The sequence below is a fragment of the Sturnus vulgaris genome, chromosome 5, assembly GCF_052056855.1.
Source record: "Sturnus vulgaris isolate bStuVul1 chromosome 5, bStuVul1.hap1, whole genome shotgun sequence".
Taxonomy (NCBI): domain Eukaryota; kingdom Metazoa; phylum Chordata; class Aves; order Passeriformes; family Sturnidae; genus Sturnus; species Sturnus vulgaris.
In genome coordinates this window covers 35,600,435-35,623,313 of record NC_142247.1, presented here as the reverse complement: position 1 = coordinate 35,623,313, position 22,879 = coordinate 35,600,435, and the positions used below count along the sequence as shown (strand labels likewise).

The 22,879-nt window shown below is 39.9% G+C and overlaps 1 protein-coding gene across 1 annotated transcript in view; it reads right to left on the bottom strand.

Annotated features, from left to right (window-relative positions):
- Positions 1–3,360: 3,360 nt before the first annotated feature.
- The window catches only part of KIAA1549 (KIAA1549 ortholog), a 140,509-nt gene continuing 120,990 nt past the window's right edge, over positions 3,361–22,879 (bottom strand). Inside the window, exons 15-21 of the mRNA XM_088166109.1 lie at positions 20,945–21,168; positions 19,662–19,806; positions 17,827–18,060; positions 16,194–16,246; positions 12,655–12,815; positions 10,649–10,803; positions 3,361–5,880 (exon numbers count right to left, since the gene is read on the bottom strand). Coding sequence (XP_088022235.1) covers positions 5,626–5,880; positions 10,649–10,803; positions 12,655–12,815; positions 16,194–16,246; positions 17,827–18,060; positions 19,662–19,806; positions 20,945–21,168 — 1,227 coding nt within the window. The 3' untranslated portion in view covers positions 3,361–5,625. The remainder of the gene's footprint in view (positions 5,881–10,648; positions 10,804–12,654; positions 12,816–16,193; positions 16,247–17,826; positions 18,061–19,661; positions 19,807–20,944; positions 21,169–22,879) is intronic.

Below are 22,879 nucleotides of genomic sequence, written 5' to 3'. Positions count from 1 at the left end.
AACAATATGCAGCTACTGCTTTTAAATTATGCACAGCACTAAAACCTTCCAACAGCCTGGATGAGGAAATCAACTTATAAGAAGCCTTGAGATGAAAATATTTGAGAAGTCGTCTTGGGAACAGTACAGAGCTCTTAAGAAGTGTGTACATTTGAGTATATCTGGAAATGCAAACCAGTAATTTTCATCTTACAACTCTTTAGTTCTCATTTTATTTCACCTGCTCTTACAGGTGGCAATAAGAGGATTTCTGCAAGTGAACCTGAAAACCACCATGTCAGGCATCCAAGGAGGTTTAGCATTTGTTTCAAAAGATTCTTCAGAGCATTTGTTCAAATGTGCCAATACTTTATTCCAGTTTAGATGTAATAGCCTAAAAACAAACTTCCTGTTACGGAGTAAGAACTACTTAAAACTAAACAGGAGTGCCCATTACAAAGGAAAAAAAAATGGATATGTAAAAGGTACCAAGAAAAAAACCAAAATCAAGACAAAACATGCAAAGTGCAAAAAGTGCAAAGAAATATATATTTTCCTAACACAAACGTAATTTCTTTTTTAATCTATTAGCCTTCAGTGGGATTCACGGGACTGCAGCTTTACTCCAGAAAAGCCTCTTTAAAAAGTGCAATTCCACAGGATTATTGCTTCTCGAGTTTCTTACACTGTGTGAGTAAACTCACTCTGGGACTTGTACGTCAAAGCTAGAACATCTTGCCAAGTGCATCCCAAACTTCACTAAAGAATCTGTAGGATGAATTCTTCCAGAGCATACATGTGACTACAGAGTTTTCAGTGGAAGTCATGCAGATGTGGCCAGGGCAACATGCAGAGCAATGTTTGGATCTGAACTGCCAATCCTATGCCACAAGCTGAGCATGCTCTGCCCTCACTGAAACATGTCTACAGGTGAATACATCCCCATCCTGTCTCCTCCATTTCTAAATAAAAATCTAACAGGAAGCGAAAAACATACCTTCCACATAAAGGAACTGGATTTTTATTTCCACATTTAAACAAGTCAAAGCTGCTGCTTGTCTCTAGGCACATCTAAACAGTCCTGGAGAAACTCCACAGCCATGGGGAACTGCTTTTGGGAGTCTCACTGATGAAAGATGTTCCTCACTCATACTAACTTGCACTGCAAGTGGTGAAGGACTGCAAAGAGGGGCTGTCATGGACTCTGCTTGAGTGAGGCCGGGGGAATCCCTAAGATTTCTTCTCTCTTTACAGAGCACTGTCACAGGTAGTCCTGGAGACCTGGCTGCTCCCCTCTGGCATTCTGACAATCAGATGTAATTCTTTTTCTTTTTAATAGATTTCCAGCTTTCTGTCCATATTCAGAACACATCAAACTGGTGCTATTAAAAAAAAATCCATTTATTTCTTTGCATCTGCAAAAATATGGCCCACAACACGTCTCCACCTCAAAGGCACAAATCTTCTTCATCCTGCCACTTCAAAGCTCTTGGACAAAATAGGGAATTTTCAAGGACTGGCACCTGTTTACAAGGAACTGCTAGCTAAGGCACACAGCAGAAAACGGACATTTCTTCCTTAAGCTAAAAACTATGATAGCTGGAAAAGTGAGGACTGTAGTGAGGGCAAAAGTTGAAAAAAGTGAGTTTAGCTTCCTACTGTCATCCACATCATACACCTGGTGACTTCGCTTGTGCTTGAATATACACTCAGCTTCCTTATGTAATCCATCAAATGTGTTTTCAAGTATGAGTTAAAAACAACATGAGCTGCTGTGGTTCTTGGGAAGTGAAAATCCTGTACACAGCCCCTTTCCAAGAAAATACTGTAACCCTGCTGTTCGAGGTCTAATTTAGGGACACTGGCTTGGTAGGAGCATGCACTTTTGGGTGATCACTGTGTGTATTTACCTGTGTCCATAAATGTGCACCATTACTGGGGTAGCCAACACCACACCAACCTTCTGGTGCAAGGTGATAGATGCAGACCTTGTCTGACACTACTGCTCCCCAACCACTAGGTAAGAAGCCTGATCCAAACCACTACAAGTACAGTACACTGCAAAGGGTCACTCAGATTCCACTTACTGCTCCAAAGTGGCCATATTTAACATTACCAGAACAGCACCTATGCAATTTGTTCCTCCTAAAAGCAAGGTTTTCTTCCCTGAGTCAAAAGCCCACAGCCACTGGCATGACCACATGTTACATCCTGGTGAATATTTCATAGTAGTGAAGCACGCCCCACCTTCCACACTGAGTGTATGAAAAATAACTGTAACATTTCACTTAGCTCCAAAAATAATCAAAAAGCAGGCTGGAGGTCAACATTTTGGCCATGAAAAGGAAACCAAACAAGCTAAATTATGTAGCTCTCATCTTGCCAAGTTCTTTTATATGCCAAACTAAACACAGACTAAACACAAATGTCAAGGAAAATTGTGAAGAAAGGGAAGAGCCCGAGGACTCCATGAACCAGATGGTTTAGTCATGGAAATGGATGCAACAGTTGGCAACAGCTTTCTGTGCCTGCACCAACTTTTCATCTGATCAGTGTTTTCAGAAACTGGTAGATTCATTAACAGATACTTAAATACAGGATACTTTAAGCTTCAGGGAAAAAAAGGTTTGTTTGGTTTTCCCCCTCCCGTCTTTTAATAGGGCAATTAAAAAAAAAATTGGCAAAAGAACTCAAGCACATGGGGATGCAGAAGCTTACAGATTTTCTTCCCCCAGAATTTCCAAGTGGAAACACATATTCTGGCACATGCATTCCACAGAATCCTTTTGTAGCACATGAAGAAAACAGCTTTTCCTGTAGCTGCAAAAAGTGTGGGTCTCCCTTGTTAAGGATGTTCTTGAAATTGGTGGCTGGTAATTGGTGTTACTTTTCTTCCTATATGAAGATACAGACTAGGCCATATCAATTTTTTGGACACTGGATGTGGTCTCCAGCCAATCTGAGAACATAACTTCCAAACGCAGATTTCTGAATTCTTATATTTAACTATTCCATTGAAAGTTTTAAAGAGGGTTTTCTCCATCAGAAAGCCTCTTTTATTTACAAGTACATATTTATCCTGTGTTCTTCATAAGATTAGGGACTGAAAAGATAAATGATACACATTAAAATACAAAAAAATGGAATTTCACAATAGTATCACCATCACTAGCAAAAAAATGAATGAGAGGTGGCTTAATTACCTGTAAATTTCAAAGCTCTTATTTCACAGAGAACATATTGTTCTTAAATAGCTGGAATCAGACAAAATTAATTTACCTCCTAGAAGACCACATTTTCTTGAAATGAAGTCACATTAATGTTCTAATATTATAAGCATTGGTCTCTGAGCTCACTACAGAATTAAACTAGAAAAGGATGTGGGGTCTGAAAGAGATGGTTTTAATGGGAACACTTAGCAACAGTCAGTCTTCAATGATGTCAAAACGACCAAATGAGCACTGCCTGATACACTCTTCACTCTTCAAAACCTGGCATTTTGCAGAAGTATTGGCAACATTCATGTTTACAAAGTTGGCAGAAAACAAATGTTTATTTTTATCCTAGAATTATCACACAAAAAACTTTAAAAAATTCAAATCATAATGAACTGTTGGTACCGCTGTTACAATCGTGCTGGTGTTCTGATTCCTTTCAAACCTCAACTGGTGCCCATAAGGGCTTTACACATAGGCCAGGGAACTGGAAATTAATTTACACTGCTTCGTTACTCTAAGTCCCTCAAAACAGTTTCATACAGCATTTTGATGATCATAGGTAAACAGAAAAATAACTGAGCTTCCTAGTAAAGAGGGAAACACACCACCTTTTTTTCCACATCAGTGAGCAACTGAGGTTTTGGCTTCGACCATGAGTATGATGTACACATTTCATGAATAAGGTATGGGGGTGACTTTTTCCACCACGCCCTCCCGAGTGTTTTCATTTCAGTCTGTTAGTCCTGCTGCCGATACAGAACTGGAGCCAGGAGCAGATGTGGTAGCCAAAGACCATCACACCATACCCGTGTTACACTCCTGTAGCTCAGCACTGCCATTTCTACCCCAGTAAGTGAGGCAAATGCAGTCCCTGCCCAGCTGCCCAATGTCCTCCTCTCTGGCAGATCTCTGCTTCTTAGACTCTTGACCACTACCACCTGCTTGTGTTTGAAACACCTACACTGTAGCACCTAATTCTTCTGCTGTCCATTGCCCTAGGGTAGGGCTCCCAAGCCTCCTCACCACCACTGAGCCTGCCTCCCATCTCTGTGCCAGTTTAGTAGCTTTAGTTCACTCTGACCTGAAAATGAAAACACTTCAACAAATCACGACTTAAGCAAATTGTCCATATGTATTATGTCAGTTACAGTTACGCAATGGCCAATACTTGTAAATTCGTAGCTAATTTTAAATTAAAACTCTGAAAAAAACAGCGAAAAACAGTTCCATGGCACGTACCATTCTTACCATGGGGATAATGCTTACCCTTTGTCCAAAGGGACAGTGGAAACAAGTATAAATATAGAAACTGTCTCAAAACTGCAAATCTAAGCCTATGTTAATGCTCTAAACTGTCACTGACTTCCACTAAAATTATTCAGATCCAAACATAAGCAATGATTTAGGACATCAATTTATAACATAATGCTGGTGACCCTGTACCAGTCAGGCTGGATTGGTTTCCGTCCACAAAGCAAACTACAGAGTGGCAATAGTTTATCGCTGGTCTTGCAAGAACATTTAGTATGCAAATATGTTTTTTTAAAGATATACACACACATTTCCCCAAATTCAACTGTGGCTGAGTATTCTCCTTCCAGTTTTCATAATTTTTAAACAAATTAGGTACTGAGCCCTTTCTGTTTGGATGCTTTGCTTTGTTTTTCCAGCCTGAATGAGTCTACAAATATTTCCTTAATTATACAAGGCCAATGTTTCACTTTGCAAACATTGAAGATGAAGGAACACTTGAAGCTTCAGCACCAGAAGGAAAACAAGGAAGAGTGCAGAGGGTAGCTCCATTCGGAACCACAGAGCTGTAACAATTATCGTTCCAGTTTGATACAAGTAACTCATAAAGACTTTTATTCTAAGCAGTCCCATTGTTCCTGACAAAGTGATTCTTATGTGAGATCGGACCTTCAAGACCCTTGAGTTGATACAGTTTGTAATCCTGCAGAACAGCAACGCAAACCAGTTCCCCGTAAGTGCTGGAGAGATAAGAATACTTGAAATCTCTTGCAAAATGTCATTTCAGTTCGTTCAAAACTTCACCTACTTCCTTAGAAAAAGGAGTCTATAATTCTTGGAGATTGTTCCTGTCATTTTTTGTTGTTGTTGCTGGAGTACTGAGTTCTTGACCTAAGGTTTTATTTATGTGTTAGCCCAAATGAGGGTAAGGAGAGAAGAGGAGCACCGTAATGTTAGCAGATTAATTAATATTACTTGTGATGACACTGATGATTTTCCCTGTCTGTCCTCCATCTCTCCTTACTATTCTCATTCTGCTGCCTTTTTTGATTTTTCCAGAGTGCCGTGACAGAGTTGTGGAAGTTCCTTCCTTTGTGAGAACAACATTGCTGATTTCCTCTAAGTCTTTGCTTCCATAGGAAGCAGATATCTGGCAGATTTGCAATGGAATGCTAAATCAACTATGGAAGTTCTGCACTGTTGTCTGTTTCTGAGAAAGTCGCAGAAGTTCTTCTCTAATTGCTTTGATAAGAGAGGCTGACGAGTGACCTGGCTGGAGGTCCTCAGTGGAACTGGTGGTGTAGCAAAGGCCCTGGCCCTGAAGGCTGTTGTGTGGAAGCTGAGCAGGAGGTGCTGAGGGCTGCCTGGCTGAAGTCCTCGGCATCTGGAATACTGGTGAGGAGGAATATTCTTGGTGTCCATGCATATGCATCTGAAAAAAGGGAGAAACCGTTACTGTACCTTCTGAATAAACATGATTATCCCAGAAAAGACAAGTAAGCAAAAAGGCAAAGAACAGGGGGGAAAGCAACATGGAGATGCTTCTATCTGCTGCAACGGTTCTTCTGTTACATGAATGAGTGATGTCTCTTATGGAGCACAAAACAACAAGTGTACACAAAATTGTTGGACTGCCTCAAGTTCAGAGACTCCCCTTCCGATCTACAGTATGCTTAGGAACTGAAATGGAAGGAGGTGGGGAGAAACCCCACAGGCCTGGAAATCAACAGAATTGGCTTTTCTTACCATCCACTCCCATTGACTTCCTAAAAGACAGCAGGCAAATCACTTTTTTTCCTGGCTGTCATTTCTCCATACTATTTATAAGCAGAGATACTACAATTTCCACCTTCCCCTTTTCTGCCTGCTTTGCCTGTTCAGACTGTACACTTTTGAGGACTCTGTGACTGACCAGTGCCCAGGAAAACACTGTCAACAGAAGAAGCAGCAGAAGAACTACTTGGATTTGAAAGATCAGATCTTTTCATACTCAGTATATGAGAAATGCTATCCCAGCTTAGGGACAATAATTGTTTCAGGGCAGTAAGGGGTTAATTCTGCTTTTGTTCAGTAACATACATTTTCTAACAAAACAAGAGAGACAGAGAACAGAAGCCTGAGTTTATGGCTTATCTTTCTGCAAGACAATCTGCTTACACTAAAACAGAGCATGGATTTACAAGTACACCAGGTGACTGCACCAACTCCCAGTATGGACACAAACAAGGTACATTTGGAAAATCTAGATTCCAGCTGACAACCCTGAAGCAAGTGTTTCCTCTTGCCTCATACTGCTGAAGGCTGAGAGACAGCCCAAAGCAAACACTGGACACAGAGGACTCTAACACACAAGTGAGAGCAAAGCAACGTGATCCCCTTGCAGGGGGAGCAGCAGATCCAGACCACAGCCATCACAAGTCAGGGAGCTCTACCTTTCTCTGGGGACAAGCCTTAAGGAGTAGCAGAGAGAGCAGCCTGATGGGGGAAGAAAGGACAGCAAGGTCAGCTAGAAGAGGATTTAGGGGCGAGGGGGAGGGGATTGAAGACATTACAAAGCAGAGCCTAGGAAGGATATGGGGGACCTAGAGCAACAGTGGCAGCGAACACGAAAATGCATGGGAGCAAGTTCCTTAAAATCTCTCATAATACAAATGAATAAAATTTAAGCCATTTTGTATAAAGTAGAATTAATAATAGATTCTGAGTCTCTTGTACAGCTCACATACAGCACTCCTCCTTCACACAGTTAATTTTGGGAGAACAGATTAAGGGGAAAAGAGGCTTTAATAGAAGAATGATAGGTAAAGGTTTTCCAATTAACATCCTGTCTTATTTCTTATAAAACAGAGGTGATTTCAGTATCAGAAAGGAAAGAATGGGTCTCTTGACTGTTCAGAATTATTCATTTGGCAGTGAAACCTGAAACTAATTCATATGTGCAGTCTAGAGTTGGCAAACCTGACAAGTACTCTGTGGGTTTATAGAGGAGAAATGACATTAAAAAATATTAAAAGGAAACACTCCTTGATACATGAGTCTTAACAGCAACCTAAATTATGTTCAGGTTACTTTCACATTAAAATGCACTACGTGATTCACCTCCTATCTCACATTGCCCTAAATTACCACTGTAAGAATGGTTTCTTAAGGGAAGTTAAGGAGTCTGATGACCACAGTGTCTGGTTTTTACACTAAGTTTATCAAGGTTTTCTTAAATAGCTCAGAAAAAGAAAAGGGTGTGTTTCTGTGATTTCACATATAGCATCAGAATTAAACAGGTCTGTAAAATTTCAATACCACATTGGTTTAGAAACCTAACCTCTACTAACCTACAACAGTAAAATAACAGGAGCAAAAAGGCAGAAATAATTTTTGCTGTTTTTTTAAAACTTCTTTACTAACAGAAACACACAAAGATATATAACATTATACATGCAAAAATATATAGTTCTATATAATATCTATACATTTTATATTTTTATCTAGAAACTTCTGGATAATTAACAGCAGTAAGAAACAATTGACAAAAATATATTTTTTAATGTTCCTTCTTAAGGAATGAAGATGAAAGTGTAAATTTGTTAATCTCCATTTAATACCTATTGAACTCTGGCCAATTTCAACTGAACTAGATGTATAAATAAATACACAGACATACATGTGTATATGTGTACGTATGAACAAATACATAAAATTCACAAAACCAGGTAGCTAATTAGACATACCTGATTTGTTATAAACTTATTCATTATCATTGAATCTGCTTCTGAATGGCAGAAAGGTCAAGTTAAGCTGTGATCTACTGGATCTCTTAGCCAGCATCATCTCACAGGGCCTATCTCAGGGACTTGAGAGACAACTAAGTTTGGTGAGATTTTTTTAGAGACACTAGAGTGGGCAGCTGAGTAGAAATAGATAGTGAAAGGGTAGAAGTGTCTTTGGAGAAACACTGGAAAGCTGGAGGAAGGCTTGGGAGAACAGTAGAAAGCTACAGGGGACTGTAGATGGGTAGGAGGTGATGCCAGGTGGTGGAGGGAGGTGGAGATATGCAAGACACTGAACCTATCTGTAGGAAGCCAGGCATGAAAGCCAGGCTTTGTTCCGCTGCTCCAATGAGCACTTGCTCAGGATTGTATTTCGTGTCAGCTAAGGAAATGCTGTCACATTCTCTTGGTTGCCTTGGGCCTTCTGGATGGAGAATTAAGGTGAATTGATGGTACCCTGTACATTGGCTTTGGGCTGGGATGTACAAGTGAGAGGTCATATTCCAGCAAAAAGATCAGGTGTTGACTTCAGGAATAGAGGGGTGAGGATACTGTGAGGAAAAGTGCTATCACAGGAAGACAAATGCAGATCCCTCTCCAGTTTGTGTGCAAGAAGAATGCTCTACATTTCAATCTTCCTAAAGGCAGAGTTTAATTTTAGAAACTTGCTCAGAATGAGGGAGCAATAAGACAAGGTTTGCATAGGATCAGTTGAATAGTGCACCATAAAGAACACGACCATCATTAAGTAAACCCTCATTGCCAAAACAAGGAAAGACAAATTTAGAGCTCTGCTCTAGCGAAAAAAATCCAAACTGTGAAGGCAACGATTTAACTACACAAAGCTACAAGACCAAGGCTTTTTTTTTTTTTTTTTAATGGGAAGAATCCTTTTCAAAAAAACCCCAAATTGCTCACAGGAAAAAGAAAGTTCAGGCAATACGTGAGCTCTCCTACAACCAGATGACACCAAATTCAATTAAGTTTTAGTTCGTGATCTCCTCCTTTTGCCTATTTTTTAATAACAAACTGAAAAAAAAAATCACATTGCAGTAACATCTGAACTGCAGCAACCAGTGAGCAAAAAATTCTGTCAAAGCCAAGGAAATCTTTAAACTGAGATGAACTGAAAGAAAAACAGCCTGGATTTAAAGGGCCTGAACAGGAACACGCCCACAGATCCAGAAAAGCCATTCTCAGAAAAGAAAAACAAATGTAAAGAAAGGTCAATAAATGGTAACCCAGAGATGTCTCTGAAAATGAAACTTGATACACTAAGATCTCTCATTCAAGTGCTCTTTTTGATGCAAACTGAAATGATGATCTTGCATTGAAATGCCACAGTTTCAAGCACAGAAAGGACATTAAATTAGGGGAAATAGATCTTTCAGCTTTGACAGTTGAAGTTTTTGAACAGTATCAAATAGTGCACCCAGTTCTCAAAAATTTTATGCTGCTCCTCTTGAGTTTATTTGGAGTAGAGGCAGCTCAATTTCACCAAAATTTAAAAATAAGCCCACCCTGCATGAATGTGCAATACTGCAAAGCCATGTCAAGTAGTGTGAACACACACTCTCCTAAATACGCAAAAGGAAGAGATCCCGCAAGGAAGAAATCAGAAAAATATAATTTAAACTAACAAACAAAAGAAGCAGCATAAAGCTGTCACTCCTAAGAGTACTGCAATAAACCTGTCACAGGTCAGTCTGCTCCAGGATGCAAGTACACCAAAGAGGGACTGGTAGCAGGCAAGTGTCCCTCTCCTGGCAAGGCCATATACTATCTCAACCTCACACATCTGCTTGAATCAGAAATGTCAGCCTGTAGAAGCACTGCTGCCAAGAACATGAAATCACTATGGCTGCCTGGACAACACAGGTAAATGAGTACATATTCATTTACCACATCCTGCTGACTTAGGCCAGGAAAGTAACTTGTTTACAAACACCTCTAATGTTATGTATGTACCTTTTTCTGCTGCCCTCACTCCTGCTGTTAGCACTGACACAGAAGATAAAAGAACTTTATGCATACAAAATAGGATAGCAGCCTGGGACAATTTAATTCAATGTTTTCTAATGACAATGATCTCAAAATATAGAGGCATATTTCAAAGAAGGAATGGAAAGCAGTATCCACCTCTGCTGGAGCTCAGAAGCAGAACTGGATGAACTGCAATTAATGGGTGAATGCCTCAAGTGAGGAAAAAAAAAAAGGTTAGGGTAAAATGAGAGAAAATATTTTGAGAAGCAAAGGTGAAAGAACAGCAAGCAGAAGTCAGAAGAGCTAACAGGGGTTTGAAGAGCAAAGCAAAGAATGTCAGAGAAGCAACTAAAAGTACTCCAGGGGGGAAAAGTTCCAAACAGTAATGCAAGGAAAAAAATACCCAAACATATCACTACTTTGGAAACTATGCAAATGTGTAACAGTACTCACTGCATCTCGCCTAGCACATTCATCCTCTCCACGATACTGGGGCCACCCTGGCCCCCCCGGCTGGCCATGCCCTGCTCTGCCTGAGGGGATCTCCACTGGTTGACCTCCGATCCTGCTAGCAATTCCCACCTGAGTGAGGTGCTGTATCTGAGAACCTTAAAAGCAAATATTGGTTTTTTTTTCATCTTTATACACAGTCAAGTTTGCAGGGCAGACACATGATAACATAGAACTTCGTTGGAAGCAGGAGACAAGAAGAAAATGGAGCTCTGTTTCTGTGCAATTAATAAAAATCAGCAGAAAGAAGGCTGTCAGTATGGAATAAAGACAGAAATGTTATGTCCATTTTGTGCAGTTCATGTGAGTGTGATGCATTTCATGGCACTGCACTGAAAGAAGAGGTTGAGATACATGCATCTCTGACATGGGCTATTCTTCATTCCAAAAACATGCCAGTCCTTTCTAAAGAGTGCTTACTGAAAGCTCTGGCAATGCTCTCATGTCAATTACTCAGCAGCAAAGAGACATTTGCTCCTGTGGCACACTTTATTTGCATTACACTGGCAGGACCCTAACTCTGCAGACTGCCTCCTTTTCCACGGCTCTGAAGAACAAAATACACGACTATGTAAGAGTGCTTCTCTCAGCTTTGCTTTGTGGTTAAATATTAAACGATGCTGTTGTTAACTAATGAGAAGGTCAGAACACACTGTATCTCCTTCCAGCCTGAAAGCCAACCTCCTCCTTTCTCTTTTCCCTTCCCTTCCCTCCCTCCCGCTGCTTTCAAACATATGCAAGGATAGCTGCCACCATTAATTGCAAGAGATATGTAACAACATGCCAGCTTTCCTTCTTCATTAATTTTCTCCTACAGGGAAATGCCATTTATATTTTTATTCTTAGAATTACTAACAATACTTTATTATTAATTAAAAATGAAACATATTTAACCTAGAGATACATAAAACTGTGTGTATGTACAAAAGGGGAGGAAAAGACAAAAGCAACAGTGTGATTTACATGACGGACAGTTAGATCACTTTCCTATTTTCTCTGAAAACCACCCAATATTTGAGAAGTTTGATATTTACACATAATTATGCTGAGGGACAGAAAGTAAATATATGAAGCACCTCCAAACTTTAAAGCAGAATACATATGAACATTTAGACAATAGTGTGAATCAGAGAATAAAATAACCATCTGTAATAGTTACTCCATTCCTACTATTCTCGTTCATTTAACATTTACAGGATGATGAGAGTAACTACCAAAACCGGGCTTCTGATGTAATTATATGATCATATCTCCAGTCTTTTTTCAAGGAGGAAAATATTTATCTGGGAGAAAATTAACTGTATCATTTGCATAGCAATACAATATTTTATTCTTAGAAATGTTTGCTGCTTAGCTGCCATGTGATATTACCATCTTATTCATGATAGCATTGGTGACTGCTCTCAAAATTGCCTCAACCAAATCAAGGAAGGTGATTTCATGTGGGACAGCAGAAACAGGTGATTCAATCTAAAACTAAGAGATACTGCTTTATTGCATACAATTCTGCAAAGAGAAATAAGAAACACAGACTTAGAGAAGTATTAAAGAACTTTGCTATTCAGCATGCTGATTTGTGATGCATCAATTAGTTCATTTAGCACAGAAGAAGGAGTTTGAAATGGAAAGTTAGCATACACAGTAATCTCTAAAACAAGTCATTTTCCATTCTTAGAGAATGGGGTTTTATGAAAATATGCTTTGTGATAACCAGTGCTTGTAAGATACTTAAAAAGGGGCAAAGCACTTCCTTTTTCTGGAAGGTCCTATGAAAAGTAAAGTTAACATCACTTTGTGATTATTTTTTTTTTTTGGGAATTGAAGACAAGGACCACATATCACATGTAGCAGCTGAAGGAGATTGACGTCTTAATGGTGACCTTGGCATAAGAACAGATACAGAAAAGGATCAGTTATTTTACTGCATATTCAACTTAAGTGAAGTGTACCTGCAGTGCTTCCAACTGGTCGTGGCCGTGCCACTGATGGCATTTCCTCTGAGTACATCCCTCGGGAGGAATACTGAACCTCAGATGGTGGCTGCTCTCCATGCATTAACTCTGCAGGTTGAAGAAAACCTGGCCCAAAGTTCTGCCTGTGGAAAAGGACTCTAGATTAAAATAAGTGAAAACCCTAATTAGAAACAATAATGTAGGTGTGCCTTGTACAGCAGTTTTTTATGCCTTTTAATGTAATTGTAACCTTCAATGTTGAGGAAAATATTTACATCTGAAGAATATGTTTTAACAAAATTTTACACAAGTGTTTTTCACATGTTGCAGTCTCCTCAGCGCAGAGAAAAAAGTTCAGAGATCTTGAGATCTTGTTTTCCCATTGGGGGAAAATGTATCTTCAATGAAAAAAACCAGAAAAGTAAGACTTCAGCAGTGATGTAGCTGCTTACCTCAGCAACAAAGCTGACTCTACTCAAAGAGTTTCTAGGCACGCACTTTTGGCCTAAACCAAAACAAACTGCATGGTGTGTATTGTGTCAACAATTCATACTTCATGAAGTATTCTGATAATATTTCATTAAGTTTTCAAAACTGTGCTCTTTAAGATTCATGAAACAACTCAAAGCTGTCATTAGCACATATGAAGATATGCAAAGCATACTGAAATTAATGTTTCCTATCAATCAGGCTGGTGCTGGTAGTCACTGTTATGTATTTACTAAAAAGAGTTAACAACAGAAACTGTAATCCATCTAACTTCACTAACAGTATGAGTGTAAATAAAGCTAAGTGAGATAAGCAGCCAAACTCAAGCACATGGAAGTACACAAAGTGACAGCTAGGGATGAGTTTTCCATGCCTTTTACCACAATGGCATCTAAGCCCTTCTAGGCTAGTCTGCAGTGTATCCTATTCCTCAAGATCTCAATTTTACACCCCTCTTTTTACTGCAAAATCCTGTGGCTACATCTAATTCAGACTATTCTTGATTTGTGCTTTATTTGGAAAACTACCCACCTTCATATGACATCCAGATAGCAAAGAAAGCTGACATAATATATTGCCTAATAAAGCACAACAAGTAATTGCAGATAAAAGCACCAGCTATTTGGCATGCAGTGTTACTAAATGGAGCAGGTTTAAGGGCTTCAAGCTGTAACAATCCCATTGAGGAAGTGCTAGAATTTCCCCAGTTCCCTCACGTACAATCCCCACCTGTCCACTCAGCAGATCCAGAGGAAACCATTTCCAAACACACAAGCTAGTTTAAAAAAATGCTTCAATAGGTAGGTAATGTTTAACAGCATCACTTCTGTTATGTTAATCACTGTAATCAGTAAAGGATGTGACCATCTGGCCCTTTATGCCTGCAGTGTTGAGCTGAAATTTTGAAGCTGATGAATTACTACAATTTTTTGATGTTGTCTAAAGAAAATATTTTCTCAACATTACTGCAAATATATTCTTTTTGTGCCAAAGAGGACGGGAAGCAAATTCTTTATTGCTGATGTGTTTGCACTTGAAAGGTTCACATTTAATAAGGCTTCACCCTCTCAATCTTCTTTATAATAGATAGCTATAGCTTCTCTTTAAAGTCAAAGATCAGTGTAAGATATAAAACCAGAATACAGCTCTGCATCTGTATCATACAGACTTTCTAGTGCTCCTGCCTATTTCCAGACTGAAAGTCAGCTTTCAATTCTTGCACATCCAAAAAAACCCCAAAACTATCTCCAGTCATTTAAGTCAGGAGATACCGCTCCACAAATCAATTTTACACCACTAATCCACCATAGTTCAGTATACCTATCTCTGTTACACGATTCAATATCCATTTTCTGGCAAAAGCTGTCCATTGTGCCTTTATGACTGCCGAGCTGTTATGTGACCTAGGTCTTTTACATTTAATTTTTTTCCCCAGGTTGGTTCCACCCCATTAAAGATGCTGATGGTGTTATTACAGAGAAGAGAACAGTATGCTCACCCAACTATTATTCCATGCACTGGATATTTAACCCAATGGACTATGACATTGATACATGCCACCTAATCACACTGACCTCAGGTTATTTTTCCTTCCTCTAACTGGTGCACTGCTTCTATCAATTTGTTTATCATCATCTTCAGATTTTGAGAATAACTCCCACTGCACAACCATGACAACTCTTTCCTTGTTTTCTATTGACCAAACTTTAGCAAGGTTTCTATTTTAATGAAAACTTAGAGGAATTCTTTCTGTTCAGATCAACGACTTTGCAGATTGTTAACTTAATCTGTTGATACTGGCAAAGCCAGCACGTGAACTTTTGCAATTTACATAAATTCAGACTGCCTATGCCAAAGAATTATAAACTTTTGAAGAAAAAATACGTTGTGAAGACACTGTCTTGCTCAGGTGTATTAACACGGACTACAGCACTTTCATGATTAATTTATCACATTTTCCCTGAATATGTAACAGGCCATCAAAGACAAAATCTCCTCAATAACAAACACTTGGTTATGCTTTACACTGGCAGTCTCAAAGCTCATAATCTTCAAGGTAACCTAAATTACAAAGAGTACACTGCATGCCATACTGTGTGCCGTTTCACGTAGGCTCCACTCACACTGAAACTGTCACCTCCAGCCAAGAACTAAGCAAGATGTTTACAAACTCCTCCTTTTCTACTCGGTCTTCTCAAAATCAGGTTGCAGAAGAATAAATAAAGGAAAGTTTTTCATAGCCATTTTACCATCAAGTTTCCAAGGCAGTGAAGGCTTCAGGTGAAGTATGATGAATGACATGAATAGCTGTGGGATTTCATCTCATATGGTGAACTCTAAGAAGGCAATGAGAGAGCAGCACAAGGCCACCATTTTACCAGCCTGGCTGCAGCAGCTTGGAGAGGGTGAGACAAGTCTCATCCCAGTGAGTACCATGACTCAAGTGTCTGACTTCACATGTAATTAAAACACATGAACCAAATGTGAAATTAACAATCACCTGGACAACCGTTTTCTCCCCTTTACACAATTCTCCCACAACAAAGGTAGGAGAAGATGGAAAATTTTTTCTTCCCCAGATTTTATAATAATAGGGCTGCAAGGCAGACTTGCTCTGTGAGGGTCACTGTGCTCTGTCATTTATTCTCAACTCGGCTAAAAATAGAATGAATCTGTTAGTCATATGAAAGCTGTTGTGAGTGAGTGTTGCCCTGAGGATATAGAAACAAGATGAAAGCAAGAGTATTGGGAGAATTACATGCATCTGTGTAACTGTTTTAGGCTCTCCAAAAGCTCAGTGGTTTGGTGAATATTGGAAAGATATCTCTATAGCTGAGGGGGTAAAAACCCATTTCTTTTAAACAGAGGCTTGGATCCCACACAGCATGCATATATCATTTATGCTTCATAAATAAATAACAGACTGGATCTGGACTCCTGTGACTTCTCATTTATACAGTACTTTGCATAATAATATACCACTGCCATTAATAAATCTGGAGTAATTGCAAGGAAAATAAATTATAATTTTATCAGTAAAAAGCTACCTTGGTAGGAGACCTGGTGCTGTTGGCGGAGTCATTCCAAATTCCATGTATCTCTGTCAGAAGAATGAAAAAAAACACCAAATTAAAATCAAAATGCATACCTTGGGAAGTCCACAGTCAGCCTTTTAAGTGATGAATGGCAGAGATCACTAAGCCCGTATGTAAGACTTGATGGCAGCCATAAGAACTTTAGTTTTACAAAGGAGCACAAGAAGATCTGGGAATCACCGCTACAGCAGGTACAGTTTCTTCTGTGTGATCAGAGTCTTAATTTAAAAACTTTTCAGGAATAATTTTTCTCACTTGCAGAAGATCAAGAAATGCTCCAATGTCTACTTAGCAAAAAAACCAAGCTTTACATTTGGAAATCTCTTTTGGCCTTAAATGGCATCAGACTATAGCAGAGAGACTACAGGGTTCAGACTTATCAGAACATGGGATGACCTACAAGATTATCCAGGTGTTTCAGTCATCCACCAAAAGTGAAAAATCATAGCCAGAAACACTGCTTCCCTATATCTTTTCCCTTCGTGAAAGCTTTTGGATATCCTGCTGAAAAATATGGCCTATGCCAAATATATTCTTTTTTTAATTGTCAAAATAGGAACTACCACACATATTAAAGAGTTTTACTCTCGGACACAGCAAGACTGACTTGTGAAAGATCCTAACTGAGAAGAACTGAAATTATCCTTGTCTTGGGTTGCAATGCAGGATATAACCAAGAGTATGTCTTCTATCACCATCTGTTAAAACCAGATGGAGCAGTGTTCTTTGATCTTTTCCACGACTCATCCTTCCTCCAGGAGGACATCTTCTGTTAATGGGTCATTGAGTCCCACTGTATGACTGAGAAAATTACATTATCCCATTGTGAAATGCTTAACCCAGGGGAGGAGCCAAGCATTTCCTACCTAGATAAAAGATGAGATTTGAAACATCAGAGCAGGACTCCAGAGGAAAATCAAATCCTTCTACAGCATCACTGGACCTTCAGAGGAAAACTGCACCCTTCTACAGGACCACTGCTTCAACAGAACCACATCTGTCACTGCAGGAGGACTGCAGCCACCATTTAATTGGACTGCTACCAACACCCTGACTGAAGGCGTGTCAGGTTGTATTCTGACTCTGTCTGTGTTGTGGTTCTTTGTATTACTGTAATTTTATTTTAATTTTCCTAGTAAAGAAATTCCCATATCTTTGCCTGAGAGCTCCTTAATTTCAAAATTATAATAATTTGGAGGGTGTTTACATTTTCCATTTCAAGAGAGGCTCTTGCCTTTCTTAGCAGACACTTGTCTTTTGAACCAAAACAATCCTAAAGGAAAACTCCTATCTTCTCTTGTGGCCGAGATGGGAAAAGAGAAAATAAACTAAACAACTCAGAAAGCAAGTTCACCATCTTGTGATGGTCTTTTCTGAATTCTCCTTGTTCCAGGAATGTTCCGCATTTGTGGCAAGCCCTGACAGCAAGGGCACAACAGCAGTGGCTGTGGCTCAACGGGTGCTAACTCCCTGCCCAGAGACGCCTTTTCAGCTGCATCACAAACGTGCCGTTTGCTGCCCGAGCTGTCCCACGGGAGCATCCCCACTGCGTGCCCGTGCTCCCGTCCCCGCCCAGCACTGTTACCGGCTGTCCTGCGGGGACCCCGGGCGGAGGCACGGCCGTGGCATTGGCCGCCTGGCTGCTGGGAGCCACCAGCGCGAAGGCGTCGTCCAGCAGCGAGTGCATGGTCTGCCGAGCCTCCTCGATGGACGGCTGCGGGGGCACGTACTGCGACACCGGGTGCGACGGCAAGCCGGGGAACTTCCCCAGATCCGCCGAGGATGATGTCTGCGGCTCAGGAGGCAAGTCTGGATCGGACTGGAGGAAACACAAAGAAGGTGAAGGGCAGTCACAGAGAAGATCTAACCAGCTTCCAAGCCCCTGTAGGCCTTCAGTCTGAGCAACACTGTCTTTGCCAGAACCACAGCACCTGCCCTTACCCTCCCTGCTTCTGCATGCACATACATAACACTGGCAGCTCAAATACTTCATTCAGCGTGATCTGAAGGACTCTGAGCTCAGGTAAGGCAGCAGAGCTTTGTGCAGGAGTTACTCAGCTGCAACAGAAACCTTGTGGTTTGCAAGCATGTAATGAAGTCATGCAGAGAGCATTTCTCCACCCAGAAAAAAACTGATAATCTCTGTCTATATCTTTGCAGCTTTTGCAGTTCTAAGAAATTAATTCAGTCTTTAGCTTATAACTGACCATATCTGCAGTAACATTAAATAATTATCACATCCTAGAAAAACACAGAAAGGAAGCTTTAAGGAACTAAGTGGTTACCTGCATGGAACTTGAACTTGGGTGCATCACCTGAATGGGATTCATGTAAGTGCTTCATTGCAGCAATACCTTAGGCATGCATCATAATTACTACCTGGGATCTTACCACATGGGCTTATTGTTCATCAGTGAGAGGAAATTAAACGAGCTTTACAGCAGCAGACTTATTATCAGAGCTCATTCTTACCACTGCATGCAGACTGCAAAATCAATTGTCAAGAGGCACAAGCCTCCACTTTATTAGGAACTTAGCATTCTGAGCAGTCTCACTGCAGATGCCAAAGGGGCTGAGCCTGCTGTGTGCCATGTCTTAATTAAACAGCTTCAGATGATAATTCATTCTACTGCAGCATGACATTAAAATCATCACACCAATGTTTGAAGGCAAAGGGAAACTGCAGAAATTGACATCAGACTCACCTGACCGCATATGCGGCTAACAGAAAAATTCTTAAAATTATTAAACCATTTTTAAAGAGAAAAACTGTCCAGGGATTTCCAATATTAGCATTTGGTTTCATGAAATCTGTTTAGAAGTGGTTAAAGATGCGTAAATACTGTTTGTCACATGGATATGACTGAACAGAAGTATTCTCCAGCGTCTTTCTTTTTTTAGATGTGAAACAAAATTTATTTTCAGGACATTGTACTAGGATTTTTTCAAGTTACTGTAGTACAAAGATACGTTTCTCTATCATTAATAATTAATTCCCACATTTGAAAGATGAGAAAATTTCTCACAAAAAGACACAAGTCTTCCACTCTCTAAGAGCAAAGGATGAAATTTTCTGTAATATATGAATATATAACATCCAGCAAATTGGGCTGGAGTGGAACTATGTTCAAGATATTGTGGAACACGTCAAGCACATTTTCATGTGCACAACACAGTGGCATTAACGAAAACAAGGCTTTGGTTATTGGCCTCTGCAAGATCAAGGAATACTTGGCAGAATTTTACTGCTTAATAATGAGAGCCTGTCAATGAAATCCTTAATTCACTTTGATTTGGATGCTAACTACATGACTGAAACTAACCATGTAATATGGACCATAAACAGAAAGCCAAAAACCTGCCAATGTCACAACTGTCGTCATTATCAGAACACGCCTGCCATTTAAGAGACATACATACAATATATGCAGAATTATTGACTCCTGGAGGCCTTTTGTATGTCCCATCACTGTCAGTTGTGATTAACCTGTCCTTTTCAGCATCAATTGGACTCCCATTTATCTGATGACGACGGCGTTGCTTGGGAGAGCGTTTTGCACGAGAACTTAACAGGAAAAAAATAAAAAGCAGAGAGAGAGAGACAATGGTAATCACATTTCTTTTTGAAATTTTTCATCTCATCCCACTCAAGGTTGAACTCCTCTAGCCATTTCCTCCAATTCATCCTTGCCTCAGCCCTGTTTCTCTTCCATTTCCCAGTTTTCCATGCCAGTCCCATTAGGTAGCTCAAATGTCTTTCCTCAAGCTTCTCTTAATAACACTCTCATTGGCAACTCTTCAAAAAACATCCCATTCTTTCCTTAAATTCTCTCCAGAGTCACCTCCCTCCTACATTCATCTGTCCAAGTTGCCTGTGTTCCAGCTCCCCAGCCCAGTGTGTGACACATCTGCAGCCACAGAACAGACCACACTGCCTACAAGGCTTTGTGCTTGCTACAAAGGGTTTAAACCCCACCAGGCAAACCAGCGGAGGAACCCACACCACTTTCTTCTTTTGAAAGAAGAAAAGCTATTTTCTATCAGTGCAGAAGCACCCACTCGGCACCAGTGCTCCAGGAACAAAGTGCCTGTATTCATAAGCCCAAAAGGGAACCCAGGGAAAACTTCTTCTGCAAATACAAGGCCAGGAAGGCAGATCTGTGACGCTGACAGATGTGCCTTATAACCTTTTATGTATTCCCTCTGGGTAATCCTATTGATTTGTGAATTTGCCTTTAACATTCAGAATCTTCATTCTTTTTAGGTTGTTCAAGGTTTTCCTGATGTTACATATTCCCCTTCCCCCCTCGCTTTATAAAAATATTATTACTTGCATCTGTATTACTTGCAGGTTTCTCTTTTAGTGCTGATATTGCAATTTTGATCCCTCTACATCACACAAGAATTATTCAAAAAAATGGCAGAGCAAATACTAAATTGTTTTAAGACTATTTTCATACGTTTGGGATATTTATTAAGAATTCACTGCTGAGAACTTCAAAAATAATTTGAAATCAAAGCATAGTGGCCTATACAGAAATAAATAGAGGTGTTTAGAACAACCCAATACTTTTCACCTAGATAACTAAAATTCAACTAGTGATCAAAATGATTTTAAGCTCTGACAATTAAGTAGTACAATTTTGATGTACAGGGCAGTGACTCTAACTGAAAATTGTTTGTTTCATCTTTGAAATCTCTACCTTTTCCTGGGCTCTATGAAGACAGTAGGCACACTGCCTCCAGGGTCCAAGATCTTGTCAATCTGCATCTGTGCCTTACGATATATTCTGTGCTGTTCTTTGGAGTCAACCACCACCACGTCATCCACCACTGGAAATTCATAGTGCCCTTTACGCTTGGCGCGGAGGCGAATCTTATTGCGGTGATGCTCGATCTCAGATTTATGCCTCAGGGCTGTTTGTATCTTAAGGAAGGAGAAGGAAAAAAAAAGAGGAATATTTTTTCAGTTGCCTATTTTGCAAACTGGATTTTGCTGCTCTTCTGTAAACCTCTCCTCCCCATCTCTCTGCCTGCCCCTGCCTCCCTCGCCCTAACCTCTGAAGGACTAAAGTCACACAATTTATGAACACACTTTCCTTCCTGGATATTTTGCAGTCTCTCCATTGTCTCCCCAGGTAGATGTACTATTATACACAACCCGATTGTCAGCACAGTAGGTGCAATTAGAGGGAAGTGGCAGTTTGTTAATAAAAGGCAGGAGGAACACAAAAAACTCCTGCTGTCTGCCAGACATAACACCGCTCTGAAAAAATAAGACTAACCAGTCTGCAGTTAGCTATGCTAGGCAAACAGATAGATATTTGATCAACAGTGTTAAAATCTGCCACCTTTTGCCTTTAATGACCTTCATCACACAAGAAGCAAGAACTTCAAGAGCCAACTGAGCTCATAACTCAGTGCTGCTGCTGTGCATGAGAGGCTGCCATATGCTATTCAGGAACACAGCAGCAACACAAGGGCCCAGATCCCCAGATGAACATGACACTATCAGCTCTACATCATCTTGGAGGCTGAGTTTTCATGCCTCTTTCCTAGCTTTTTTCAACTTTTATGGAGTGCATCTCATTATGTGGGTAAAGCTGTTTTAACACCACACTTTGTAAGTCCTGGCCCAAAACCCACTGAAATAATTCTGATCACTGGTAAACACTTGAGCACCAGATTAGGTAGCAACAACTGCTCTGCCTGTTCTGGACTAGTTCTGGAACACATCTGCATCAGCAAATTAAGAACCAAAAAAACCTGATTTTTGTGTATTCTCTCATGAAAATCCCAAAAATAAAAGCATATATAGGACACAAGTCAGACTTGCTCTTTATGTTTTCAGTTAGATTCCTATGTCTTATGCCCATACAGACATATTTCTGTTTTCTGGCTTCTCTTGCCTCTGTATCCTAGATATATATATATATATATATATATATATATGTGCCTCTCTTCAGTAAGGTATTGAGAAACACAGATTCTTAACTAGGTTCAGTTACAGGTTTGAGTAACCTTCTACTCTGTATTATGAAAACATGTCATCTTACACCTGGTACCAAACCAGGATGCAGGTATGCGCTACTGTCAGGCAGTGTATAATGTGATTTTACAGTGCATCACCACTCCTCATGTCCCAGGCTTGTTCATATTCTGCTTACAGTAGCATAAGCCTCAGAGAAAGCAAGAAATTTCATATGTTTACTGTCAGGTAAACACATTGGAAGTTGAAAGCAATGAACTGGGCTGCAAATTCACACCTCAATGTTTTGAGAGAACTTTTTTTTATAACGAACATCCTGAGTTCTGAAAAGTAAAAGAATGGTGCAGAATGAAAACCAAGGTGGGCCATATGTTCCAATTCTCATACACTAATTTGCACAACTCTCTTTAAGTCACGTCCTGCTGACTAGCAAAAGGATGCTAACATAAAGGTATCCTTACCATCAAATCCTCTCTGTGTTTAAATTTGGGTTTAGGCATCTCTTAAAAACATGTCAGATAATTTCTCTGGATGGAAACATGATTATTCCTGTAACTTGTCAAGCTTTAACTACTCAGGAATTTACAAGGAACTCCCAATAACAAGAAACTGGACACTTTTCATTTCCCCCTTGGCTGGGCATACAATC